We start from the raw sequence: 26,734 nt of genomic DNA on the forward strand, positions 1-26,734 counted from the left end.
ATTGGATGGTCTTGCAGGAGGACGGTGTACACGTGCATCGTCTGCTGTAGTTTTATCACAAGGAGACGTTTTATTTTTATTTTTGTGCTTTTTGTGCCTTTATAGGAGAGATAGGACAGTGGATAGAGTCGGAAATCAGGGAGAGAGAGAGAGTGGGGAATGACATGCAGGAAAGGAGCCACAGGCCGGATTTGAACCTTTGCCGCCGACTTGGGAGACTATAGCTTTCCATACATGGGGCGCGCACACTAACCACTGCGCCCCACAAGGAGACGTTTTATCAGTCACCATCTCTGCTGCATCTCTTCTCCTCTCTGCCTGCACGCTGCGGTCACTCTCCACGCAGCCGCTGCATGAAGCAGATGCTGCCAGATGCTGGAGTCTGACTGAAGTCTGACGGAAGGTGAAAATATTTTTTAAATAAGCTTAATTTTGCTTTTCAAATCTGAGCTCTCCGGGGCTGCAGATCTGTGTGAAGGGAGCGTCATCAACACCTGTGGACACCTGGTAGGTTCATTATAAGACTTTGAAACAATACTTTACTAAAGTCTGATGAGTGCAGTGTAACGAGGAGGACATATCCAGATCATCTACTTAAGTACAGAATTAATACCACACAGGGAAAGACAGCCAGGAAATGTACGGAAAATATTAAAGTAGAAAAATAGGAATGATAGATTATTAGTCCTCATGCATGGACGTTAAAGTGAAGCTTCACTGCTGATGTTCAGCTCAATGTTTACATTTCCATAAAGGACTGAAATAATTCATTTTACAGTTTATTTTCTGGCAGCGTTGTGGGAGTTTGTTTTTATCCAGAGATGATTGATGGATCTAACCCAGAAACTTTTGGTTGTTTTCCCATCTTCCTTTGTTTCTTCTTCTTCTTTTTTACTTACAATATTTGCACGTAATGGTCCATGATCAGTCTCAGACTCTTTTCTGTTAGTGTTCATATGCACTGGTATGTATGTGTAAAACCCTGTAATCAATATTTAACTCAACTTCAATTTAAGGGTTTCACCGTTATGCCAGTCTTAGTAGTAAGTTCACAGAATTTATTCAACATATTTACGTTTTGAAATTATGCAAACATTTTCAAACAAACAAACCAAGAGACAAAAAATTCTCAAATAACGTCACAAAATACTTATTTTTTTTTACAAAGCAGCACTTGAAATGTTTTTTTTATAATATTATTATAATAGGTAGCCTACTTAACAAGTAGTTTAAATCTCTTTATTTGCTGAGGAATAAAACATTTAAAATGTCAGATTTATCCTCAATTAAAAACAAGGAGAACAACAAGCAGAAACTTCGAGAAGCCAAATAACAAAAGGAATAAAGAAAAAGAGAGAAACAGGTTAAAAACATCAGGCAACAAATGGACTTGAGCTCTCCAAATAATTATTCCACGTTTGGAGAGTCCATTGACGTTATAACTAATCTAGAGCTCTCAGACTCAAACTGGGATTTATGGGCTTAAAGCCAGTAAAGTCTGCACTTCTTAGACTGCCGCAAAAGAACATTAATCCTTTTTTTTTTCAGCAGTTGTTGAGATACGAGTAGTGTGTATCTACGTTTGGCAAAACAGATGTTGGCCAAGTACTTATCAGCAGAAGTTTTGTAACTTTGTACCAGTGTTTAGCCAGCTCCCTTGGGATTACGATCTGTGATAATAGTATCTGTGGGCAGACAGATCATCCACAGAGCACCATCCCTATTGTGACACCAACAATTAGTGGTTTTATTTAAGTAAGAAAAAGAAACCAATCCATTATTAAAGAGACTATTAAAATTTTTTTTAAGTATTTCTCGTGTGATCAGGTGCGATACAAGATAATTGTTGGATGTCTGAGTAGTTGTCAAACACAATAGTGTGTGTGGACATCTTCTGTGACTGTGCCACTGCAGATAGAAGTGTTCAGGGTGGGGTCTTCTTGTCTATTTTTACCACCTTTCTCTTCACCGATAGTGGACCGTTAAAACTATTCTGAGCTTTACAATGTGCCTGGGTGGATGGGATGGCAAACCATCAGTCCACCGTTCTGGTGCAGACCTCAACGACTATCCAATAAATAGAGTTGAAATGTATAAAAGACATTCATCATCCAGCTGACTGTGAGAACGCCCTGACTTATCATCAGGTCAAATGTTTCAGCTTCACAGTGAAATATCTATACAAGGTGGAAAATTGTGGTTCTTTCATTTGTGGTTTCTGTGGGATGAATCCAACTGATATGATTAAGAAAGTAAGTAAGTAAAATTTATTTATGGAGCACCTTTCAAGAACAGATGTCCCAAAGTGCTTCACAATAAATAACTGAACTACGGTGGCTGGGAAGTGCAAAGTAAAATTACAAAGTGTGACTCACTTTGAGACAAATTTACATTTTGAAAAACAGTTTTACAATTTTATAAAACAAAATTACAAAACCAAAACACTAGACACATTTTCAAGTGGTAGAACACTTTTACTAGTCCCCAAGAAACTTTACAAATGACAGAATCTTGACAGAAAGGGAATGTACCAAATTCAGGAAGTGACCTGGAAGTGATTGAGTGACGGGTAATTGTTTATTTTGGCAGAAAGATTTTGAATTCTGCGTTGTCTCATCGACCTTTTTTTGCTTTAGGGCCAGCAGGAAAAGTTCAGGTGAAATATTTAGCTGTCTGTGTCTCACCCAGAAAATTACAAGAAGTTTTCAGGAGTTTTGTGCATGTGAGGAAAAACCAAAACAATTCATTGTGAATGTCTGTTTTCAGTTATAAAAAAAAAACTTGGTTTGTCTTAAATGTCTCCCAGGTGTTCCACAAAAGTCTTTCAGGGATGGAGCGGCCAAACTACACCACACAGCTTTTACTGCAGCTGAACCAGCAGCGATCTAAAGGATATCTGTGCGACGTGATCATCGTGGTGGAGAACGCTCTCTTCAGGGCTCACAAGAACGTCCTGGCGGCCTGCAGCAGCTACTTCAAATACTTAGTGCTGCATGAGAACCTCATCACCCTGAACACAGAGATGGTGAAGCCCTCAGTGTTTGACCAGGTGAGTAACCCAACAAAACAAACGATTCTTTGGATTTCTATTTAGCTAAGAATATGCATTGACTTCTGTGGGATTTATGTCTTCCACTTCTGCAGGTACTGGACTTCATGTACACAGGTCAGCTGCCTCCCTCCAATCATTTTGGTAACCAAGGTGTGTCTGACCTCCTCAGAGCTGCTTCCTACCTGCAGCTGTCAGAGTTAGCAGCTCTCTGTCGCTTGAAACTTAAAACCCATGCGTCGAGCAATTGGCACCCGTCAACCACCTCTTCCCTCAGCACCAAGCAACATCCTCAAGTCAGCAGGAGCTTCAACTCTGGGTCCTTGGAGGGCAGAAAGAGTCCTAAAAATGGGCTGCCAAGGACAGATCTGTCGGAGGAGGAGGTTTTTACTTCCACTGCAGCTTGCAGGGTTGAAACAGGACTAAAGGCGACCATAAAGGATCGGGCTGGTAGCACATACAGCAGCCTGCAGCAAAGCTCCCCTCGCTCCAGCACTTCTTCTTCATCTTCTTCTGATGATTTACCTCTGAACTCCACCTCGGCTTCCCGTAACCCAACATTAGAGCAGTGGTACTCAGCGATAGATTCGCAAACGGCGGCACAAAAGAGACCCCGATACGGCGGGGACGATTGTTTGGGAGGAAGCGTGGGAACAAAAGGACAGGAAGTGGAACGTGGAGAGCAGATTGGAGCAGATTCTTCGGAGCAGGAGGACCTGGAGAGGGTCAGAGAGGAAGATTTGGGCCTGGAGAAAGAGCTGCAGAAAAGAGAAGAAAGTGGAAGTGAAGACGAGGAGCTGAAGGGAAACAAACACGCCAGCTATGTTTACCACGAGCAGCCGCAGAGGTTTCAATCTTCTGCACACGACAGCCCTTATTTGTGCATCCCTTGTGGGAAAGGCTTTCCGAGCTCGGAGCAGCTGATTGCTCATGTGGACTCGCACAAAACCGAGGATGCAGAGGAGAGAAGATTCCTTGACGCCGAAGAGAATCCTCCATCAAGACCTGCTAAAGAAGAGCCAAAACCTGATGTGACAGCGCCTCGCTTCGACTGCTCAGTCTGCGGTAAGATCTACATGGACGCCTCGTTGCTGAATCAGCACGAGAGGAGCCACAGGTCGAGCCGGCCGTTCTCCTGCGACATCTGCGGGAAGCTGTTCACCCAGCGGGGAACCATGACGCGGCACATGCGCAGCCACCTCGGCCTCAAACCCTTCGCCTGCGACGAGTGCGGCATGCGCTTCACGCGGCAGTACCGCAAGATGGAGCACATGAGGATCCACTCGAGGGAGAAGCCGTACCAGTGTCAGCTGTGCGGGGTGAAGTTCACACACCAACGCAGCGTCATTGGCCACCTAAAGATGCACCTGATTGCAAATCACAAAACTGAACATTTTTAGTTGTAAGACCTTCCAGCGAGTTTGACTGCAAAATAATTTAAGTAGAAATATATTTAAGTTGTGAATAAAATGATAAACTGCAAATGAAAAAGTTCATTATCTGCAGGATTTTACTAACAGCAGCTCACAGATTAATGGGCTGTAGTTTAATCAAATAACTGCGTGGTAAAACGCTCTTTAGCCTCTTTAAATTGAGGAGTTTCTTCAGTTCGGAGCTTCTTTTAGTGTTTAGTTTGTGTTGTGAATTCGGCCTCTGGGGCCCCGTTTCTCTGCAGCTCAATGAAAACAAAAAGGAGACATGTGGGGGGTTTGGTCAGTCCCTTTGTGGACGCGTTTCGCTCCCACCGCCGCCTTCTCCTTTGTGTTTCTGGCATAAATTCTCCCTCCTTGATGGGTGTCTTTCTTAGTGGAGAAAACTTTAAGGAAAGAGATTTTTTTAGCATCTGTTGAAAATGTTCAACATTTTTAGCCTCGGACATTTCTTCTTTTCTTTGCTTCCCTCTGTCCTATTTCCTCCTGATTATCTCAACCAGCAATGATAAGACTTCAGCCATCAAATATGTAATAACAGAATGTGTGAAGTGTTTTTTTTTAGGGCTTGCTATGAAATGTCACAGAGGTCAGAGGTCAGCGGTAAAGAGGCTGGAGTCACATCAAACTCTGCCCTCTTTGTTGGTTTCACTTCACACCGACACGGACGAGTTCACAAACTGAGACGACAGAAAAAAAAAAAGTCTGTAAAGCTTTTCACATTTCATTTAAAAAAGTGGAGTGGCTCCGTCATTCACTTAATTTAAAGATTCAAAAAATTCCCAAGGATCAGCTGCAGGATAACATTTTTGTTCAGTTCGATAAAAGTCAAATTTGTGATGAGTTTTAATTATGCATATTTTTTCTGCTCTTCTGCTTAACAAAGAAAAAACACACAAATGACTTCAAGTACTCCAGTTTCCTGATGAAATGTACACACGTTTAATCTGGAAATAAGACGTTTTCACACAGAATAACAGACGTGATCTTAATCTGAACCAGCAATGATGTCTACACACACACACACACACACACACACACACACACACACACACACACACACACACACACACACACACACACACACACACACACACACACACACACACACACACACACACACACACACACACACACACACACACACACACACACACTGATTGGTTCACAGGTTACAATGGACTAACTGATTTAAAATGACAGCAACAAAATAAAATCCACTACATTAAAAATGGCTTTCATCAAGAATTGATCAAGTCTGTTCAGAAGCCATTTAAAAAGGAGTTTCACGTCTGGAAATACTTAACGTGATTTAAAGACAGCAGCTGCGACATGAAACACTTCTCACACACACACACATGTTTTTTGATGGAAGGATTTACAGCAACAACACACAAATACAGCATTAATATACAGGAATATATTGCATAAGGTTAGGGTTTTTTTAATTATCAAGTAATACTACAGCTGTGGTTCTACCGAGGGTAGGAGAAATGGCTTTTAGGTTTCACCATCATCATCATCATCACAGTCCTCCGACAAAAAACCCAAACCCAGGAGTCTCGGTACATCTCAAACACTCAAAGAGGAATGTTTCTAAACGGGTTACAAAGACTGTAAAGGGAATGCAAACATGGAGAACACCTGTAACATGAGACAGGACTGAAATATGTGTCATGCAGGGATGTAGAGCTTCTGGTCCTCCAAAACAAAATATACGTTTTTTGTTTGTTTTTTTCCACTAGAGGAACTTATTGACATGCAGCCATTCTCACAGGCAGCTTTTCATTCTTCTTCAGCGAGGAATTTAATGTTTGCACTGCTCAGAGGATGCAAAATACTCCTGCATCTCCTGGTAAACAGTTGAGGATCAAGGTGCATCATGGGTAATGTAGGTGTAAGATTTTGTGCTGCGTTTTTCCTTTTATTAAAGAAATATCTAAGGCCTTACACTGAGAAGTTTTGATATTTAACTCAATAACTGTTAATGATAATATTTAATGCTACTGTTTTGTTTTTCTGTCATTTTCACTCATCAAATAAAGAGTTAAAGATCCCATATTCTGTCCTTTTTGGGGTTCATATATTTAATCTATGTTCCTACTTTTGTACGTTCACAATAGCTAAAATTATAAAAAAGTGTCTGTTTTCATGAACTGCTCCTCCTTGCTCCCTCTACGCTCTGAGTCCGTCAGCTACACTCTGTTGAGCCCACACTGTTAGACCCCACGTGGGCCAAGTCTGCTCTGATTGGTCTGCCTATCCGCTCTGTTGTTATTGGTCAGTTGCTCAGAACGCGTCTCGGACATTTCAACATGAGCTGCAGGGCTTGCCACAACGAGCCAATGGGCTTAGATCTGTGATCTCACACTGACACATTTTTATCGAGGGGGGCTAGAACCGAGCGTTACATGCGGCTAATGCTACAGCTAACAGGAGGACGTAGGAGAAGCCGCGTTTCTGCGGACTTTGAATTTTTGCACATAGATGTTCCTAAACATGCACAGGACACTTGGAAAACACACTAAAGAGCAGATAAAACCAGAAAAAGCAGAATATGGGACCTTTAAGTCTGTTTTATGCACGGACATGTACAGAAGAGTCGGGGCCACACTTGACACATATATAATAAAAAAATAAATACTTTTTTTTTTTAATTTTGCAGATAGGGTTTCAGTTTTTCGAGCCAGGTAAATGAATAAACAATTAATTAGAAAGGAAGATTTTTTTCTCATATTTTGAATTTATTCTCACTATGCAAAGAGAAAAATGTCCTCCTCTCATTTTCATAATGCTTTGTACCAGGGGCGTGTGCAGAGGGAAGATCAGGGGTGGCCTGGGCCCCTGATATCTGATTGGCCACCCCAGGGAATACCCTGAAATCCTAAATTATGATTGGATTTTTGGCTTCTCAGAGGTGGGACCTATGTTGAAATGGAGGCATGTATCTCTGTGTCGAAGTAATGCCCACTGAAGAGACCTTCAAACTCCAGACAACATGTTTCCATGCCAATTCACGACTTCTCATTGAGGCATTCCCAAAATATTAAAGGAAAAATTTGTGTAAGCCTACTTTTTTTAACCCTTACTGCTAATAAATCAGTGACTAATAATAGTTTAGGTATCAATACAACTCTTTCCTTTTTGATGACGCATAAATAAAACAATTAAGTTCTTAAAAACTTGATGAAATTGAATATTTACACCACCTTCTTGTGGTTTCTTTAGAGTTCAGGTTTGGGGTCTATACGAACCTGTAGTGGAAAGAATGTGCTCAAAAACACCATTTAAAGTTTGAAGCTGACAATGAGGAGGTGTGACATGACTGGATTTGATCCGTGTTTCTGCTAAATATGTTCTTCACAGATAACTCTTCAAGATCAACACGAACCACAGAGTGATCCGCTGTGATCTGAACGCGAGTCGACAGTAAATATTTGACACTTAATTCTACAGAACGCTAACGTCCAATCCTCTAAATACTCCTACATTCCTAAAGTATACTGTTAAGAGTAAATGCTGATTGATTCCTGCATCAATGTTTGATCTGTCGCTGAATCAAGAATAGTTTATTAATCGATTGATTTTTCTACTAAAGATCTAAATGTCATGATTAATCTCTGTATAAGCTCTTCAGGTATAGATAGTGAAATACTGGGATTTATAAAGTGCATTAAAGTGGATAACAGCATAGAAACACAATGGTGATAACAGCTGCTTGACAAACACTATCAACATGGCTCCCTCTATGGCCATCGTCCTCCGCTCAGTGTTTGCCGGATAACAAAGAACAGCATCGAGAAGAAAACGCTTACAGGGTGATTCAGATAAATCTCCTGGAAACAAACCCATCTTTACTTTAAACGAACTCAGGTGTTCCTTATAAAATCACAACTTACAGTATGCTGAATAAAATCAGAGTATTTGGATCAAAGTGCCATGTTGTTGTTGTTGTTGTTGTTGTTGTTGTTGTTGTGGAGTCCAGCAGTTGATTGAAATCATCCAAAGTAACGCGTTGCATTGCTTGTGTCGAGTCGATTATGTTGGACGTTCAGTGGAGGTCCCGTCGGAGACTTTTTTAGTACGGGATTTGGTTCTGGTAATACTGCAGCATGTCGTACGTTTTGCTCCTGTTGAAAACAAGTTTATAAAAGTGTGTTAGTGGGAACGCTGTGGAGACCGTTTTTATCATGTTACAGAGGAAGTTATTGTTTTAACGTTTCAATTGTTTCCATTAGTCATATCGTTGAACTCAGGGAGTGTCATTGTAAATTCTTTGTGTTGTTGTTTTGCACATCAGTATAATGACAATAAAGCTTTGTATTTTTATTAATTATATTTTTAAGCCCTGGTTTAACCATATTCTTTTTATTTCATTTCATCTCTCACCCCTCTTAAACTGTCTAGGCTTCTTTTTTTTTTACGGCCAGGGCTGACCACACCCCGCTCTGCAGCTGGTATTAAAGTTTACCACAGGAAACGTAATGCCAGTAAAATGTCAGAGGTGGCACGTGGGGGTCACTTTTTATTTGAGCTTTTATCCTTTATTTTGACTGGACAGTGGATAGAGCAGGAAATCGGGTCAGACTTGAACCTGGGCTGCCAGCTGGGAGGACGTCAGCCTCCATACATTGGGCGTGACCTAACCGCTAGGCCATCTGCGCCCTGATTTTTACAATATTCTTGCATCTTTACAGAAAAGGTCTTTAAACACTTTTGGAATATCTCCGGGATATCTGCTTTAAAAGGCCGATTCCAAAATGGTTGTATTCACTCTAACGTGAACTAAAAGTGTTTTTTGTCCATCGACAAAATCAGTCGTTTCAGGATTTTCACGTCTTATACTTCCTCAGATGACCCAGGTTTTAAAACAAACTGGAATGTCCCTTTAAGTGAGAATCAGCTGCAGAAAGAAAGGCGGGACTTCTCTTACCTGCTACTGAGGAAGCAGCTTTGGATGACTTTGATGATGAACGCCGCAGCTTCTTTCTCGCTCATTTGAGGATTAAAGCGTCCTCTGACAGAAAAAAACAAAAACAAAACATTCCCCTGTCAAAGTGAGTCATCTGTTTTCTGGCCATCAGGGGGCAGCAGATCAAGATTCAAACAACAACCACAGACAAACACAAACATTGTGAAGTTACAGCTTATTAGCAAAGAGTTTACTTTTTATACACAAACGCAAGATACAGAAAGATATAATTATTACCTTACAGCTCTAAGTTTATAGAGATTAAGTGTAAAATAAGAATCTAAATGTGATAATAAATCTTTAACATAGATAGATGCAAACTGAAAAGGAAGCAGAACTTGGCAAAATTGGCTGTTTGCTGCAGTCTCTTTATTTTTACTCCGACTTACTTAGACATTTATCTGTGTGACTTACTTGAGGAGTTTGATGGTTTGTCCTCTGAAGCACGGCAGTCCAGTGTCCAGCATGAGGGTCACCAGAGAAACCACGGCATCCATGTAGGGTCTTTGTTTTCAGAGAGAAAAAGAAACAGCAGCCGTCATGAGAGTGAAAAAAACACACCAAAAGCATTCTCAGGTTACATAACAGGCCGTTTCCAAAGACTTAAATCTTCATAAAAAAATGTTTTAAGCTCATTCAACAATCTTAAATAGCTTTTTTTGTGTTTTTAAACCGCCTGCAGTCCTCTTTCTTTTTTTAGCAGGTTCCTACCGTACAGCCAGATATCCTCTGACACACATCTCCATGAACCACTTGAAAGGCGTGGCCTCCATCTTGCCTCCCATTATCATCACCATCTCGTCAGTCAGCTTGATGTCCGGCTCCCAGCCCAGGTTTCCTCCAGGAGAGCTCTCGAACATGAAGCCAAAGTCTGCAGACAAAAACACAGCAGACAACCACCATCACTCATGAGAATAAATACACTTCTCCGAGGTCATTCAGGCTGTGTGTGTGTGCGTGTGTGTGTGTGTGTGTGTGTGTGTGTGTGTGTGTGTGTGTGTGTGTGTGTGTGTGTGTGTGTGTGTGTGTGTGTGTGTGTGTGTGTGTGTAGGCCACACCTATGTGGATGAGGTGACCCTTGCTGTCCAGCATGATGTTTCCGTTGTGTCTGTCTTTGATCTGCAGCAGGAACAGCAGGAGGCTGTAGGCGGCCATGCTGCGGATGAAGTTATACCGAGCCTAGAAGGCAGAAGGAGACTCTGAGAAACTTCTGGAAACATTCTTGTGTTTTTTTAAAAAGAGCAACATGTGGGGGGATGAAAAATGAAGCTTAAACAGAGACAGAAAACTGCAGTTCCTTAAATGGCCACTTGAGGCAGCTGAAACAAGCTGATCTCCAAACACTAACATTTAAATGCCTGCTCTTCTTTTGATGTTTGAGAAATAATCGTTACTAGGAACACAAAAGAGTTTCATAACGTCCTCACCTTCTGGAAGGCGAGGGTGGATTCGTCTCCGTACTGGTTACGGAAGTAATCGTACATCCCGAAGTCGGTCTGCCTGCCGAGCTGATCTCTGGACTTGCAGTCTGGGATGCACTCGATCACACCACACTGAAGAAAACAGGATCAGTTAACACATGTCTTATTATTCTAATTAAATTATATGTTAAGAGTAGGGCTGCACGATTATAAGATAAGATAAGATATCTTTATTGTCACTGTACAAGTACAACAAAATATTGTTGGAGCAAGCCTGCAGATGCCTAATATCAGTATATAATATACAATTAATTTGCAGGTGACAGGTATAGAATAAATATATTGCACTTAGTTATGCAGGACTCCAGTGGGTATTTTGTAAAATAGAAGAATGTAAAAACTACACACTCAATAAAACAAGTTCTGCTCTTTTTTGAGACATCTAAAAATCATGTTAGATGCAAAAAAAGTGAAAAATGAAATTATAATCCAAAAATTCAGTGTTAAAGTTCAATTTAGTGGAGAAAGATTCACTGATTGACATTTGAGATTTGTTACGGTTAACATCAACATTCATATTCAATGGATTGAAAATAGAGATCCAGGCTATAAGAACGTTTTTTAAATGAAGTCTTTATAAGAGAATTCATGATTTGTTTGGGGTTCATGGGACATGGAGTCTTACCCCTGGTGCAGTAGCCACCACTCTGTAGGGGAAGACGAACAGATCCAGGCCGACCAGCTGGAAAATGTTCTTAAAGAGGCCGATGATCTGCAGAGCGAGCATATCCTGGAGACACAGAGACAAGAGAGTCAAATCTTCATCTCTGATCCGTCACAGAACAGAATCGGAGAGGATAAAGGACGAGGAAAGCTACCTGTCTGCAGTCGTCTCCCACTTTAAAGATGGCCGCCTGCCAGCAGACCCTGCGCGATCCGTCTGGGTTCTCCTCTCCGTCCTCCAGAGAGTCCGACGGGGCGCGGAGACCCTCCCTCTCCAGCTCGCTCACCCCGCAGCGCTTCACCTTAAACTTGGCCAGGTAGGGCGCCTTGGCAGCACTGTGACCACAGGGAACAAACTCTAATCAGAACACAGATGTTTCAAGAGGGCGCAGGATCTCTTCCTGAAGCATCTGAAGCATCAAATCTGTTACCTCTGCATGGGGGTTCCAGACTTGTAGTCGATGTCCAGCACGATGGCTTCAGGGTTACTCGGGAGGTAACAGCCTAGAAAAACACACAAACAGACAAACCTCAGGCTGCGCTCAGAAAACTCCGTTGACAGTTTTTCGGTTGTACTGAAACAGATTTTTGCATCTCCACTCTGACACGATGTTTTTCAGATGAACTGTTCAAGCGATCACAAACATCTGAGACACAAGTTTCCAGTGTGCAGCACAGCAAAGACTTAAAGCATTACCTGACTGAACTTTGATATCTGACAGAGCTTTCAGACAGGCTCGTTTCCTCTCCTCTCCTTTTGGAACCGGCCTGAAAAAAACACACATAAATCACATTACACCACATTTGTTCCCCTTGTTTAATAATTTTAGATTTCCAGATTTATGATTAAGCGTTTACTTGATGAGGGCGGACACGTTGGTGATCTTGTTGAAGAAGTCGAACTCTCTCTGGTAGAAATCTTTGGCGGGACCCGACAGAGAGCCTGTGATCTCCTCCACCATCTGCTCCAGCAGCTCCCCGATGTCAGCTGCAGCGAGAGCGAGATAATGAGGTTTAGCGAGGCAGAGATAAATGTTATTACATCAAATTATCTGGTTTAATTAAGCTTGATACGTCCCATTAGGGGAAATCGGCATAATGACACGTTTGCAAAGCATCACATTAACCTTACGCAGCGTGGGCAGAAAAACAGAGATAGAGGAAATAAAGTGATAGTAGATGAAGCAAGTTCATGAACTTTGTATATTAAAATGATTAATGAGCACTTGAAATTAATGAAAAATTGGTGCAACAAATTGCTGTCTTATATTTTTTTTACTCATGGTCATGGGGCTCAGTGGTGGAGTCGGTCGTCTTTAAACCGGAAGCTTGGGAGTTCGATCCCCAGCTCCTGCAGCTACATGTCAGACGTGTCCTTAGGCAAGACACTTAACCCCAAGTTGCTCCCGCTGCTTCATCGGCAGCTTGTGAATGTGTATGAATTGGATTGATTGGTCACTTTACACAGCAGCCTCTACCATCAGTGTGTGAATGTGTAGGTGTGACCTGTGGTGTAAAAGTGCTTTGAGTAGTCAGAAGACTAGAAAAGTGATATAAAAGCACATTAACTATTTATCTCTAAAACTAAAATGGGAAAACAACAGACATAATCGTAGAGAGCAGTGATGGGGGGGGGGGGGGATATATTTTAGCCAGCCTACCACTATGCAATGAAAATATTTACAAAAGTGTGCAAAAGTGGATTATATCTTGCCACTCTCTTCACATACTGTCTCAATTCCCTGCAGTTTACTTCATCACTCATTCATTTTGTACTTGTATATACCCCCTATTTCTATTCATCTTATCTAATCTATTCTGTTTAATGTGTATTTTGTATTTTGGCCTTACTTGTCTGTGCTGCTGCAACGCCCGAATTTCCCCTCTGTGGATCAATAAAGTATTATCCTATCCTATCCTAATGGTTAATTTGGTTAAAATGGTTTAATGATTTAAAAGAGATTCCAAAAATAAGGATGTCAAATAAGCAGCAGTTCCACACAGACTCCAAAAAACCCAGGCAAGATCTCAGCCGAGTTGTTACTCTACCAGTCTTATATTCTAAGTATCATGATTCACTGTGATGTAAAAGTATCTACTCACGATCTTTGGTGTGTGCTTCCTCGTCCATGAAGATGTTGGTCTTCATGTTCCAGATGAACTGGTGAGCGAGAAGCTGAGACTTCTGGGCCGCCCACAGGATGTACTCTCTCACATAACCCATCTGAAGCGGGACACAGTGTCACAGTTACTCACTGCTGCTTCTTTAATGATGATGAAACGATGATGTCAGCAACCATCACTTCTCCGGATTGGTAACCGTTCTTCGAGCTACATTAATAGTGACTTCAAAGTGGTGGATGTTTACCTTATCATAACGGAGAGCCTGAACAATCTGAGGAATGTAGAACAAGATGGCGTCCTAAAAACAGGAAGAAAAAAAAAACAGGGTAAAGTTAGGAGAGCTTGAATTTTCTAAGGGGCAAAAGCAAAGACGCAAACATCTATGAGTGCGTGTGACTTACAGGAGGGAAGGAGCGCAGCACCTTGACCCCGTACTGAGCAGTGAGCGGATGAGGAGGGTACATGCTGCTGAAGTAGGACAGACCGGTGGGCGGGTCTGCCGGAGCCCAGCACAGGATGTGACTCAGCTCAGGAGAGTCGGCATCGATCGTGTGCCAGGTCACCAGGAACTAGGCGGTGAATCAGGGAAAGAAGAAAATACATATTTTTTAAAAACAGGATTCAAAAGCAACAAAACAACAGATTTCTGAAGCTCACTAGCTGATGATGGTGACCTCACCTTGACGGCCTCGGGAACGTCACTGACAGCTCCAGGGTCCAGTCTCACCAGGCGGGTCACTTCGGCAACAATGGCGTCGTTCTTGAACCTGGAAGCCAAGGAGTCCAACATAAACATGAGGAATGCTAAAAAAATCAACTATTAACAGGTAAGTAACCTACAGTCCAAGCAGGGAACAGTTTGTTTTACCTGCATGTAAAACTAATTTTTTCTATTTTTCTATTTTAATGTTGCTTTTCTTTCCTCTGTCATGATGTTTTTAATGTCTTGTGTGAAGCACTTTGAATTGCCTTGTTGTTGAACTTGCCTTGCCTAATCCTCATTTAAAATCCTTCATCCCCTCTGCAGTCAGGTTACTGAAGGATCCTTTGGTTTTTAATACAGTATGTCTACATATTTTCTTATGGACCTTTTTATAGAACAGAAGATTTGATCCTTTAATTGTCATTATTCTGTCTTTTTAATCATTTATGCACATGTCCTCTGTGTCCTCGTTCAAGACACTTAACCCCAAGTTGCTCCTGCAAGATGTGTATGAATGGGATAAGATCATTCTGATGGTCACTTTACTCAGCAGCCTCTACCATCAGTGTTTGAATGTGTAGGTGTGAGGAGTCAGTAAGACGAGAGAAGTGCTCCCACTTCCAGAGGTATTCCAGTGTGTTGTTGTGACGTGTACCTTGTTGGTAGCTGCATAGCCAGGTATGGAGCGATGCCCCAGGCCAGGTTGACGTTGTCCTTCCACTGCTTCTCGGTCAGACTGATGTATTTGGACCTCCAGTTGGCGATGCTGGTCTCCACTGACTGCTCCGTAGCGATAGCCAGCTCCTGAGTGGACAGCGGGTTGTACCACGTCGTCAAGCGTTCGATCTCACTGGCCTGGGAGAAAAAACACAGGAGCAGACAGAAAAGCATGAAGAATGGCTAAGAATTAGGGGAAACCCAGAAACTGACGGTTTATTAATCAGCTCTCACCAATAAAGCCAGCAGCAGAGTCCTACGTTTCATGTAGTATTTGTGCAGCTGCGTCCCTCTGTTACTCTTCTTGGATGTTCCTGGGAGCAAAAGAAAGTTAAAAAAAAAAGTCAAACTATCGTGTCTGTTTAAGTTCTCAGATTATTTTATATTATTTTATATTCTTGTCTGCATCAGTGTTTTGGTGTCTTATCCCCTCTAACAACAGCCCAGTTAGTTTTTCTACTTTGAGGTCCAACACGAGCCAAGGAGACTACTTTCCCTCTGTCAACGTTATCTTTGGGCAGACAAACATCTGAGCATGCACTTCAAATCAAAAAGCAGCCATGGTGGAGAATTAGACTGACAACTGCTAGTTTCAACCCAAACTACTTTATTGATAATTTTTCCCATTCTTCCAACTTGTTTTTTAAATATAATAATGATTTATCCAACGTAACGCTCTGGTTGAAATGCTGTATTTGTATTTGCATCAATTTGGATATGTTGAGACATTTATAATACAAAAACTCCTTCTTAACTTATAATATAAAAAAAAAAAACTAAAGATAAAAACTCAAACTAAACTCAGAACACGGCCAACTACTGTAAGCCAAGGCTCCACCAAGGGTGAAATTTCAAAATAACATGCAAATAAATATCACTCTTTGTGACTCTAGTGTCTCATGCAATGATCGAATAAAAGTCACATTCGCTAAAAACTTAAGTGTACTGCAACCTTTCCCACCTTCAGAATTTTGATTCTTCAGATCAGTGCCTAGGTTTAAACTGCAAACTTGTTTAAAGTGCAGCCACAGAAGAAGTCGCAAAACACTGAATATGTTAAACTTTGAGATCAGACACATAAGTGAGACTCACATGTAGGAACACATCCTGGCATTAACACACAGGTTAGAATATTAAAAATCAACCGCAGGGAGCATTAAGAAAGGTTTACACTGTCACTGTATGAATATTGTTAATGAAAGCTGAATGCACACTTTACCTGACTTCTTGGACGTGGTGGACATGCCACTGGACAGCGGGTAGGTGTTGATCCATCCCTGACCGCTCTGCTGGGAGCGAGAGCTGGAGTCGATGCTGCTCCTGAGGTCTGCAGAGTTCATCACTGACAGACTGTTCAACGACGGGTCCTGATGATCTGTTTACACACACATCCATTCAGTACAGCCATGGCACGATGATACATACGAATCATGTTGAATTAAAGTATTACAAATGAGTATATGGACTTGTAAACAGTGAAGAACATTGATAAATGGATCGATGATGAGGGATATTCTTGAGCGAGATGAGCGGGATCAGTTAGTCCTCTGCTGTTCTGATGATCATGCTTCTGAAAAAATCCTGCAGGATTTTTTTATGCAGGAGAAACCGGCCCCTAACCACTGACTCTGGGTCAGATATGAATTTGTCTTGTGTATGCGCACGAGGCTCGAGACAAATTAATCAGATCCAGGATCAGCAGTTTGAGGGCTCGTCTACCTGAAGCGCTTCGATGTGTATGAGAATGACACCATGTTTTTTCTCGGGGTCGTCGGGGATGAAGAGGAGAGGACTTTCTGGGTTGGAAGAAAAAACATTTTTCTTTTCATTTTTTATTTTTTTGGGTGGGGGGGTTTCTTGATTTGATGCCATGTTGAGCGAGGAGAGGGGCAGACTGGTGGGCTGATGATGAATAGTCATGCATCTTGACGCGGCGGACAAATTTGCGCTTTTCCTCACAGCTGCTACATATGAAGGATAGAACACAGATTTGAAAAGATTAAAGAGCAGAATACAAGACAGCAGGAGAAAGAGAAGATTTGATTTTTAAACCTAGGCTCTACTTTTCTTTTCTTTTTTTTTTTCTTTTTTTACACATTTTGGGATCTGAGCTTGGAATTGCTGCTTTAGATTGCTTCAAGCTGCAGCCAGGAAACAGGCTGTAATGGCTGCAATGTAATCCTTTGTGGCAGAGTGCTGAAAGTTCTCTCTCCACTGATAGGCTCAGGTTTTTATTTTGAGAGTCGGACAACAATATCAAATTATTACCTAAAGAAATGTCGCTCCTTTTTAAGAGTAAGATACTTTTTTGAAACCAGACACAGCCATTATCTCCATCACTTCGATGCCACCAAACCCCATAGACAAAAACAGTCATTTGACTTTGTAAAACATGAGAAAACTGGTGTACCTCTGCCTCCATTTCACAATTTTTTGTGCTATTTTGTGATTTTTTAAAAATAAAAAACTGTTAGTTTGGATCCAACACAATGTTTTTAAAAGACAAAATATCACAAAAACAAAACAAATCGGAGAAAGCGCGAGGTAGACCAGAAACTCCCGTGTTCTTTAGTTTCTGGTTTCAAAAACGAGAATCTTACTTCTCCAGAAAAAGGGAATCCCGACACCTTGCATGCATCAAAGCCCATTTCACAGCCTGAAGGGGTCGCTTGGAGCAATTCTGAAACTTTGAATCTATTCCCTTTCAGACACCAAAATATGTAGCAGACAACCCAGGCTTCAAAATAACGCATGGACATTTTGAGAGGAGGCCCAGAGATGGAACAAGAAAAGAATGCTTTTCAAACATAGAAAGCTTCATTTATCTATATATAAACACAGATTTATTCAAAATGTATATATATATAGATATATGTTAGATAGATTCCTGGATCTATCTGCAGCTGAGTGAGGACAAACAGCGTCAAATTTGACCCGCGTGAAAAAGCATGCCCCTGCTGCAGTGCAGTCCGAGCTCCACCGCTTTAGGCTTACTTAATAGCGATATCGGAGAAGTGCTGGACACGATAAGCGATCCAAATATCCCGGCAGAGAGCGTGCTCGGGGCTGGGGTTGTACCAAGCTCACCCGGTGGGACCAAGTGGCACGCTGCCAGGTACTTCTTGTCGGACAGGATGCTGGCATAGAAGCGGATTATGATGCTGATGTCCTCCCGGAGGCTTTTGTCGCCCTGGGTGGGAAACTTTGGAGCCATGCTGGAGACACAGAAGGAGAGTTAAGATGAACAGTTTTTCAATTCAACAGTCACAGTGGCTTTAAAAAAATAGGGTTTGATTTGATTTATATGTTGTGCTATCAGTGTTTTTTTGAATGCTTTGGGAAATGCAGATATTCTTTGTAAGGGGAGAAACAAAAGTCTCCAGACACGAGAAGACCCTTTCTAATGTTTTATAGAATAACAATTATGCAATTCAGTGTAAATATATATGTCAAACATTATAAGAGTTAAATGCTCTTGCATCGTGATTTGACTAAGCTTGAGGGTGCAGTGTGTGTGTGTGTGTGTGTGTGTGTGTGTGTGTGTGTGTGTGTGTGTGTGTGTGTGTGTGTGTGTGTGTGTGTGTGTGTGTGTGGATACCTGAAGTAATCAAAGGCCGTTGAATAGATCTTCTCTCTGAGCACATTTCTTACAGTTGAGTTCGTTAGGACGTCCGAGTGAAGCAGAGCCAGACCCAGAGTCAGCAGCCTGAAACACAGACACATGATCACTATAAATACATCTGCATCACAGATATTGACAAGAGTAAAGAAAGAGATGTTTAATCTCTTTAATCGCAGGAAGAGCCACTAGGTTGAGAATGTTTTTTTTATCAGAAAACATTCCTGCATCATCTTTAAAAACTTTGCAGGGGTTGTTTCATTACCTGAAACGAGGTCCAATAGCAGCCACATGTCGGTTGAGGCTACTCTTAGCTCCACCGACGTTGAGTGACAGCGAGCGTTGGAGTAAACTTCCAAAGATCTCCACCTGATCTGCGCTGGAGTATTTAGCTATCTCAAACCTCTGGACCAGAAACTAAAAGGAAAGAGGCGGAACAACATAGTCATTTTGTTAGCGATTGATTGGGACACGTAATTATATATTGAACAGGATGTCTTTAGTCTGACCTCGATCCATATTTGGTGAGGGGTAACATCTGGAGGGCAGGGCACGGGCTGACTCTCCTCTGATGCAGCCAGAGGGTCTGCCTCCACCTGAGCGTCTGAGAACAAGCCCATCTTCAGCTCCACCGTCATCTGCCACGCTCCGGCCATCTCCCGCATAAACTAGACAGCCGGAGAGGAGATTAATAATATAAATAGACGTGGATATCTAAAAGATTCAACTCATAAACTATGACTTTTAAACTGGCTGTTATCAGTTGCATTCACCTAAATGAGAAAATAAAAAAACATCTACATACTGGTACTTCGATTCCAACACGAGCTGCCAGCAGCCACTCCCAGCAGGCGATCGCTGTCTCCATGCCATGAGCCGTGAACATCTTAAGAGGGGACCAGCAGAGGTGGTGCAACAGCTGGGGATCACAGTCTAGAGTCCAGGCAAAAGAAACACAAACAGGAAAGTCAGACAAACAAAATCAAAGCGCTTATAGAAAAACAAAGAGCCCCTGCATTTAGTATAAAACACAGTAAGAGGTGGTAAAGGCAGTAATGAAAAGTAGAGAGAAACAGTGAAACCTTTTGAGCTGATGAGCAGAGCGGCCAGTTTGAACATGGCCTCAGTGAAGGCTTCAGGCTGTGCAGAGTCTAAAGCTTCCCCCATCTGCTTGATCATCAGACGGCCCAGATCAGGCTGTCCTCTAACAGCCTGAGCGAAGTGGATCATACCTGACACCTGCAGACAAAGAAAATATATATGAGCAGGAGAAGAGCAGTCGAACAGTTTTTACTCACTCGAGAAACTTTTTATCCTAACATACTGATTAAATCATCGCTGCAGCTTCGGTTCAAAATCAATTGACTTTTTCACCCTTATTCTGATGTCATGCAACAAAACCAGAAAATATATATAAGAATTGATGAAGCTGTGAATTATTTGTTTAATTAGGACACAGCAGGGGGTGTGAGTGAAGAGTGTACCCATCAGAGAGGCCTCATAGGGCAGACAGAAGTCAAGAAACAGGGACCCCATACACATTCAAGATGATTCCTGGGATTAAAAGAGCTGATGGCAGTAAACATTTGCTATAACAAAAGTGTCTAATTTGGTAGCTTTACCTCTCCAGCGTATCTGTTCCTGAGGTTGAGGGAGGCCATGAAGTTTGAATAATCCTTCTTCACACAGGAGGGCCTCTCAGTCAGCTGAGTGGACTACAGGTGGAAGAATATGAATTAAACACGGGAATTGTAATCTTGAAGAAAGGACTTAAAAAACCAAAAAGTTGATTAAGAATACTGACAGTATTTGAGGCACATTAGCACTGTTTTTTTTAAGTGGCACAGGACTTTTACAGGTTGAAGAAGAAAGACTGCAGCTAAGATTCAGGCCTCTTTTCAGACATTAGAAAAAGGGAATATTACGATCACATTCAAGACACAAATGCATCTCTAAATGGGGCACCATTGCATAATGGAAGGGTTGTGAATGTATATCATAACTTTACTGGTAAACTGATCTAAAATTATAATCTGTGCATACAGTCAAAAAGACATAAGCAATAACTCTAGAGGCAATTGAACATGGTGTCCCACAGGGCTCTATTCTTGAGCCATTTTTTATTCCTGAAAAGAAACTATTCATTTGGAAATAAATGTAACCCTTGTTAGCATTAGCATAGGATAAGTCATTTTTTGGCTTACTCCCAGCGTGGTGCTCTGTCTGTTGTACCCGGCGAAGTGAAGGATGCTTTCTGTGGCCATGGCGAGGCCAGTGTGCTGGGAGAGACCTGATACCCAGTTCTGGTGTTTGTTCAGATACTCCTGAAAAGATGACATGAAAAAACAAAAAAGGTTAAAATGTTCATGTGTGCTTCAAAGTTGGAGGATTTGTGACACATATGTATGTTTGGGCCTTTTTGCCTTTATTGAATAGGACAGCTGGAAAGAGAAAGTAAAGTAGGAGAGTAGGAGAGAGCGGGGGGTTGACATGTTTCTGCGATGAGGACTATAGCCTCCACACATGGGACGTGAGACATAACCGCTAGGCTATCCGGTGCCACATTTGTTTTACATATAACATATTGGATTAAAAAGTTTAAAAGGTACCTGGAGGTGTGATTTGGTCACAGATGGCGCCCACTTCATTGCCTCTTTCAGGATCTCACCACAACGTGCAGCAAAGTCCTTCACTATACTCTGAAATGAGAAAAAGAGAAAATACATTTTTCAGGATTTCAAGGTGAATGTTAATAAACTATGAACTAGAAAATAATTTAAAATGTATAAATAACTCAAATATATAACAGATTTAAATCAAATTGTATGATTGATCTTTTATTAGTGTATTGAAAATTAAATTAAATGTATGTTCTGTATTGAGAGAAATGTTAAAAATAGGAACTTTCTTTAGATTTCATAGCTCCATTTTCTTTTATCATTTTAGATAAACTCTACATACAGATGTAGAAAAAACAAGTTAGTACAGAGTAGTGAATACTGAATAGTTGAAGCTTAATAAAGACCATTACCTCTCTGGCTTCATAAGTATCTGGGACAGTGATTCTGTACGGCGTGTCTGGGATGTCGTAATAAGGTTGATCTTTATGAATGTCCTGCAACACAGCACATCACATCATTTAGAAAGAAAGACAATTTGGAAGATTATTAGACACTGATGTATGTTTTTTATCGCTTACTGCACTGAGGGAGAGGGAGAGAGTCTGCAGGATGTCTAACATGGTCCTCAGCACACGACCGCTCCACAACAAGTGAGGGAAACTGAGCAGAGAGGAAAACGATGATGACACTTCTGGGTACAAGCCTGATTTTTGAGCTTTCATATGAAGAAGTCACTGCAGTATTTTGAGTAATGAGCGTGTGTTGCGATGCACTCTCACGTTTCAGCCAAGCCAGACAAATATTTGTCAGCCACTCTGCGGATCCTCTTGTGGATGTGGTTGAAATTGACCAGAAGGAACTGAGCGTGACGTTCCAGCTCCTCCTCGTGGGCTTTGGTTTTTGGCTGAAAATGAAAATATTTATCAAAACTGGGTCTTCGATTATCAGTTAAATACGTCATTTTAATGCCAATTCAGACATAGTGTTGGTATTTAGTAGGCCTACGGAAATAAACCGCCAAAGTGAGGACACAACATTTCCTGTCCTGCAAAACTTTTAAGTAAGCAAAGTTCAGTATTTATCTAAGACGAGAGCTGAAGGAAGCAACAGTTAAAAGTTTAGCTAACTAAGATCTCTGCAAACCTGGAAAGTAACAAAGTGTAAAGGAGAGTTACTTACTTTTTCAGCCATCATATGCAGGAAGACTTCAAAAACCTTGTCACTAACAGCAATCACACACTGCATCATGCCTGGGGAGAAATGGGATATATTAATGCAAATAATTAACCAGTAACAGCAAATCATTTTCAGAGTCTTATTTCTCCTTTTGCTCACCAGATTTATCCTTCTGAATCGCTCTGTCTTCAAAGTATCGGAACATCACCTGGAAGCGTTCGGAGTCCAAAGCACGCAGCATCCTGAAAACGAAAATAGCAGGAAGAAAATTATATACAAAATCAAAAAAAAGATAATAATATGGTCAAGGATTTCAAACAATGCATGTCATGTACACATGTTGGCATACCTCATGTATTCCAGTCTGTAAACAGACAGTAAATATGTGGACATGGCAAAGTCCAGTTTGTTGATGAGAGCAGCGACCTCAGGAGGAGGATCCAGCAGGTTGATGATGGTGCTGCGCAGGTCATTCAGCTCAGCCTGAAAGTTAAATCATAAAATCAAGGAGTGCTTTACATTAAGCATTTTTGTGCATAAATGTGAGTCGTTGTTCACATACCGGGGTGACAGTGTCGTTCTTCAGAGCCGAGTTGTACTGGAGCTCAGAGCGTAATGGTTCCCCACTGGGAAATGTGAGCAGCGGTGATTTGGTCGCAATCTCACAAACTCCCTCGTACCATTCCTCCGGCCACAGACCTGAAGATTGAAGTACAAGCCATTGGATCATTTGGAAATTAAAACAGAAATCCATGCATTTTACACCTGTTCCAAATGTATAAATATTTTGGGGTGCACTAATAGGTACACACAGTTTTCTAATTGCATTAAAGAGATGATAAGACTGGTGCAGACCTTTTTGTTAAACACTAAAATGTTCTTTTTAATCATAAAGTTATTTTTCTCTTTATAAATCCACCACGCTCCAAAGACAAAAATGGTAATTTTACGTCACAGGGCACAGGAGTTGCTAGTCTACAGCTGCCTTTTGCAGATTCATATTTTATGCAGCGAAGACAGAAACAGAGAAGGCCGTACCTGAACCCTCCACTGCAAATCCCATGACGACAGAGTAGAGCCAGAAGTCCCTGAATAGCTTCTGCAGACGTGGCTTGGCTTCTTTAATTGGTGGCAACCTTTTCGTTAACTAAGAGCAGAGGACGCAGAGAGGAGAGAAAGATCCCTGGAGTCATTAAAAAAGTTATTTTAGAAGTGATGAGACTGCTAAGGAGGAAGACGGACGCAACAGAAGTGAACAAAAATTGACCTTAGAAAACAATGTGATGAAGCTGAAAAGGGTGTAAATATCAGGAACACTTACGACTGCAATAACTGGGATCAGGACACCGAGGTTTCCAGCACTGCTTGATGCCTGTAAAGACCAAAAAACAGAATTAGACATTACAAAAAGGATAACAAACAAATACAAAAAAACAAAAATATTTTCTTCGGCTCTTCAATAAAAGTTCAAATATGTTTAAACATCTTTTCCCATAACCCTCCAGCCTGTCAGACTGTGCTCAGGGCTAAATGTTTATCTCAGAAGAACCTGGGACTAAAGAAGCTGCAGGTGTTGACTTAATCTCTCTCATCTGTTCTTAATACGCTCTCAGGTACAGGAATTAAAGCGTGTGTGCCGTACCTTCAGAGCCGGGCCTTTATCTGGGGCTCTCTCGCTGGCTCTCTTCCCCTCTAAGCCGAGCTGAACAAAAAGCTCCAGCAGGTTGACCAGCAGCTCGTCCACCATCTGCTCAGCCTGGAGGTTGGCGGCGATATTTCCCAAAGCGTTTATCACGGCCAAGGAACAGTGTCTGTGTGCGGGAGAGGAAGAGTACATGAGGAGAAGCATACTGTATATCCCCAACTTGTTTCATTCCAAAGAACTGTTAGAATTGTTGTTTTTTGATGGTGGTCACCTGTATCCGTGGTCTTTGTAGTCTTTTGTAGAGTAGACCATGGAGCTGGCTTTGACGCTGATCTGCTGGAACAAATTCCACACCTCCTGGTAGATGTATTGCTAAGAAGAAGGAATAAACAAAGTGAGCCCGATGTGAAACTTTGACTTATATGACGCTTAGTTTTGCAAAGAAGGTACTATCATTGCCTCAACGTCCTCCCATTACTCATCTTCCCTGGTTGACCCATCTAAGCCTGAAGATATGTTTGGAAATTTGGGGTCAAGTGCTAAAAAAAAAAAGTGTTGAACGTGATAATAACGATATAAGTTTCTGTGACGGATCCTCAAAGCCTGCAAATGTACTTTTTGTGTACATGCCGTTAAATGAAGAAATGCCTCGTCTTTGCTATGCAGAGAATTCTGGGTCTAATCGGAAGATGTCAGAGCATATAGGGCTTGTCCTCTGAAAATGTTTGAACCCAAAGTCTTCAATAAAAGTTATGGTGTAAGATGTGAACTGACCCCGTTTATTAAATAGGTAGGGTTGTGATTGTAATCCTTACATTCCCTGTGATGACCATGCAGCCGAGCTGGTCTACGATGAGGACGTCGAGCTGCGACGGAGGCTGACAGAACTTCTGCTGCAGGATCTGGAGGATGGGCTCCATCACCCTGGGGGTGTCTCGCAGAGCCACAGCGATGTGACCCAACGCCCTGATGGTGTGGTCCGGGATCAAGTGAGCATCTCTGAGGAAGGAGAAGGGGAACAACATGTGTGAATAAATACACTCTCAAGTCTATATTTTCATCACAGTCAGTAAATATGAAGCATCTCTTACTTGTCGTTTTCTTGATAGATGTACAGACGGTTGGAGAGACTGGCGAGAAAAGCCTCTACGATGACGTTATCCATGGTCAGTCCCGCTTTCAGACACCTAAGGATGAAGTAAAAGGACATGTTGATACCAAGCAGCATTGAGGCAGACAAAAAATATGGACCAAACCAAACCCCCAACCACACTCTCACATCTGTCCACAGGTCCTGTTTGTGCATATGTGTGTGAGAAGCATGTCACTCAATAACAGAGTGTACATTTAATTTAATAAAGTATTTCATAAAATACAAATTTAAAAGAAAAGAAAATCTGAAGATTCAGCTGTTAAACTTTTGCATTATGTTGAAGTTGTTGTTTTTATTTTGTTATCCCAAATTAACATATACAGTTATATTGCAGTGATCATGCATATGGACACACATTTGTTACCAAGTCAGCACTAGTGTTTGATGATGACCCCTCGCTCCTCTCTCACCCTCACACCCAAAATCCTCACTTCTGGCTCCAATAGATATGTCTCCATCCACTTCTTTGAACGCCTTCCAGTGACACCAGTGTGTGTGTGCGTGTGCTCGTCCAGCGTGTGTGTGCATGTGCTTGATAGTTTACCTGCAGATGTTATCTATGGAGATGTCCCGCAGCTGTTCGTACATGGACGGCTGGCTCTTCTTGCTTGAATGTGTGCTGAGAGTGGACTGGGAATGTTCGTTTGTCACGTGGATCTTTATCTCACCACCAGCTTTAAAAAAATAAATAAAAGGATTTGGTAAGAAAACATGCAATGGGATATAATATGATGTTATTGAATGATGTGCTGTAGTGTCCTGCTGTTACCTGGTGTGTACTGGCTGTGGTATTTGTACAGCTTCACCAGAACAGGAGAGGGCACCACCAGGAAGTCTCTGAGCGACATGGTGACAGAGTGAGCCACCACAGGGAAGCGCTCGCACAGACGACCCAGGCCCTGCAGAAACACACATGTTTAGATGTTTATGCTCACATTAAGAAACTACAACAGCAGCACATTCAGCCTTTAAAAGAACTAACCCCGTCAGTCGCATAAGCTGTTTAAATGTAGACATGTAATTAGCCTACTTAAGGCATGTATGATTACACAATCAACTAGATTGCTTGCACCACCCTCCCTCCAACAGAAGCAGTCTTCACAGATGCAGTCCTGATAATTAAAGTCAGGCTGACTCTGGAATCTTCCTGATCTGCGTGTTTACACATGCACCTCGCAGCGGGAGACTATCCCTTTTGAACAGAAAGGGGGGGGGTCTCATATAAAGAGGGGGAGACTAAATAGTGGAGAAGAGCATACTGGCAAACAGAAAACAAAACGAAGCAGTTTCATTAGCTGCATGGAGATCCCACAGGACCGCTCATACAGTCAATGGCCACGCACTCTCTGCAGGATATGATCATCATCACTCCCTCCCACTC

General features: G+C 41.7%; 2 protein-coding genes across 4 annotated transcripts in view; one reads left to right on the forward strand and one right to left on the reverse strand.

Moving 5' to 3' along the window:
* The first annotated feature begins 334 nt into the window (after positions 1 to 334).
* Positions 335 to 4,549, forward strand: hic2 (hypermethylated in cancer 2). Of its 2 annotated transcripts, XM_065965565.1 has the most exons (3): positions 335 to 507; positions 2,807 to 3,049; positions 3,145 to 4,549. In XM_065965565.1, the coding sequence occupies exons 2-3, from the start codon at positions 2,831 to 2,833 to the stop codon at positions 4,447 to 4,449; spliced, it is 1,524 nt and encodes a 507-aa protein (XP_065821637.1). In that variant the 5' UTR covers positions 335 to 507; positions 2,807 to 2,830; the 3' UTR covers positions 4,450 to 4,549. The 2 variants fall into 2 exon arrangements, with proteins under 2 accessions (XP_065821637.1, XP_020508612.2); XM_020652956.3 differs by lacking the exon at positions 335 to 507 and having other exon boundaries at positions 2,696 to 3,049.
* Positions 4,550 to 5,397: 848 nt separating this feature from the next.
* The window catches only part of pi4kaa (phosphatidylinositol 4-kinase, catalytic, alpha a), a 29,995-nt gene continuing 8,658 nt past the window's right edge, over positions 5,398 to 26,734 (reverse strand). The window contains exons 13-54 of one of the 2 annotated variants that reach the window (XM_065965564.1): positions 26,123 to 26,252; positions 25,898 to 26,027; positions 25,292 to 25,387; positions 25,016 to 25,199; positions 24,472 to 24,572; positions 24,198 to 24,366; positions 23,877 to 23,927; positions 23,594 to 23,702; positions 23,118 to 23,254; positions 22,905 to 23,038; positions 22,715 to 22,797; positions 22,559 to 22,629; positions 22,159 to 22,283; positions 21,958 to 22,039; positions 21,790 to 21,873; positions 21,368 to 21,457; positions 20,963 to 21,082; positions 20,381 to 20,473; positions 19,841 to 19,997; positions 19,564 to 19,691; positions 19,268 to 19,426; positions 19,024 to 19,175; positions 18,738 to 18,845; positions 18,227 to 18,354; positions 16,359 to 16,514; positions 15,374 to 15,453; positions 15,078 to 15,277; positions 14,399 to 14,486; positions 14,121 to 14,288; positions 13,964 to 14,017; positions 13,699 to 13,819; positions 12,454 to 12,583; positions 12,293 to 12,363; positions 12,027 to 12,099; positions 11,751 to 11,931; positions 11,558 to 11,662; positions 10,879 to 11,004; positions 10,510 to 10,630; positions 10,163 to 10,322; positions 9,866 to 9,955; positions 9,413 to 9,496; positions 5,398 to 8,609 (exon numbers count right to left, since the gene is read on the reverse strand). In XM_065965564.1, coding sequence (XP_065821636.1) covers positions 8,558 to 8,609; positions 9,413 to 9,496; positions 9,866 to 9,955; positions 10,163 to 10,322; positions 10,510 to 10,630; positions 10,879 to 11,004; positions 11,558 to 11,662; positions 11,751 to 11,931; positions 12,027 to 12,099; positions 12,293 to 12,363; positions 12,454 to 12,583; positions 13,699 to 13,819; positions 13,964 to 14,017; positions 14,121 to 14,288; positions 14,399 to 14,486; positions 15,078 to 15,277; positions 15,374 to 15,453; positions 16,359 to 16,514; positions 18,227 to 18,354; positions 18,738 to 18,845; positions 19,024 to 19,175; positions 19,268 to 19,426; positions 19,564 to 19,691; positions 19,841 to 19,997; positions 20,381 to 20,473; positions 20,963 to 21,082; positions 21,368 to 21,457; positions 21,790 to 21,873; positions 21,958 to 22,039; positions 22,159 to 22,283; positions 22,559 to 22,629; positions 22,715 to 22,797; positions 22,905 to 23,038; positions 23,118 to 23,254; positions 23,594 to 23,702; positions 23,877 to 23,927; positions 24,198 to 24,366; positions 24,472 to 24,572; positions 25,016 to 25,199; positions 25,292 to 25,387; positions 25,898 to 26,027; positions 26,123 to 26,252 — 4,881 coding nt within the window. In that variant the 3' untranslated portion in view covers positions 5,398 to 8,557. Of the gene's footprint in view, positions 8,610 to 9,412; positions 9,497 to 9,865; positions 9,956 to 10,162; positions 10,323 to 10,509; positions 10,631 to 10,878; positions 11,005 to 11,557; positions 11,663 to 11,750; positions 11,932 to 12,026; positions 12,100 to 12,292; positions 12,364 to 12,453; positions 12,584 to 13,698; positions 13,820 to 13,963; positions 14,018 to 14,120; positions 14,289 to 14,398; positions 14,487 to 15,077; positions 15,278 to 15,373; positions 15,454 to 16,358; positions 16,515 to 18,133; positions 18,355 to 18,737; positions 18,846 to 19,023; positions 19,176 to 19,267; positions 19,427 to 19,563; positions 19,692 to 19,840; positions 19,998 to 20,380; positions 20,474 to 20,962; positions 21,083 to 21,367; positions 21,458 to 21,789; positions 21,874 to 21,957; positions 22,040 to 22,158; positions 22,284 to 22,558; positions 22,630 to 22,714; positions 22,798 to 22,904; positions 23,039 to 23,117; positions 23,255 to 23,593; positions 23,703 to 23,876; positions 23,928 to 24,197; positions 24,367 to 24,471; positions 24,573 to 25,015; positions 25,200 to 25,291; positions 25,388 to 25,897; positions 26,028 to 26,122; positions 26,253 to 26,734 lie in introns of both variants that reach the window. The other variant, XM_065965563.1, reaches the window with a different exon arrangement.

The sequence above is a fragment of the Labrus bergylta genome, chromosome 17, assembly GCF_963930695.1.
Source record: "Labrus bergylta chromosome 17, fLabBer1.1, whole genome shotgun sequence".
NCBI lineage: Eukaryota > Metazoa > Chordata > Actinopteri > Labriformes > Labridae > Labrus > Labrus bergylta.

Coding starts and splice junctions, on each gene's coding strand:
- hic2 (XM_020652956.3), top strand. CDS start 2,753: ATGTCTGTTTTCAGTTATAAAAAAAAAACTTGGTTTGTCTTAAATGTC. Junction 3,050..3,144: donor AGCCCTCAGTGTTTGACCAG/GTGAGTAACCCA, acceptor CCACTTCTGCAG/GTACTGGACTTCATGTACAC.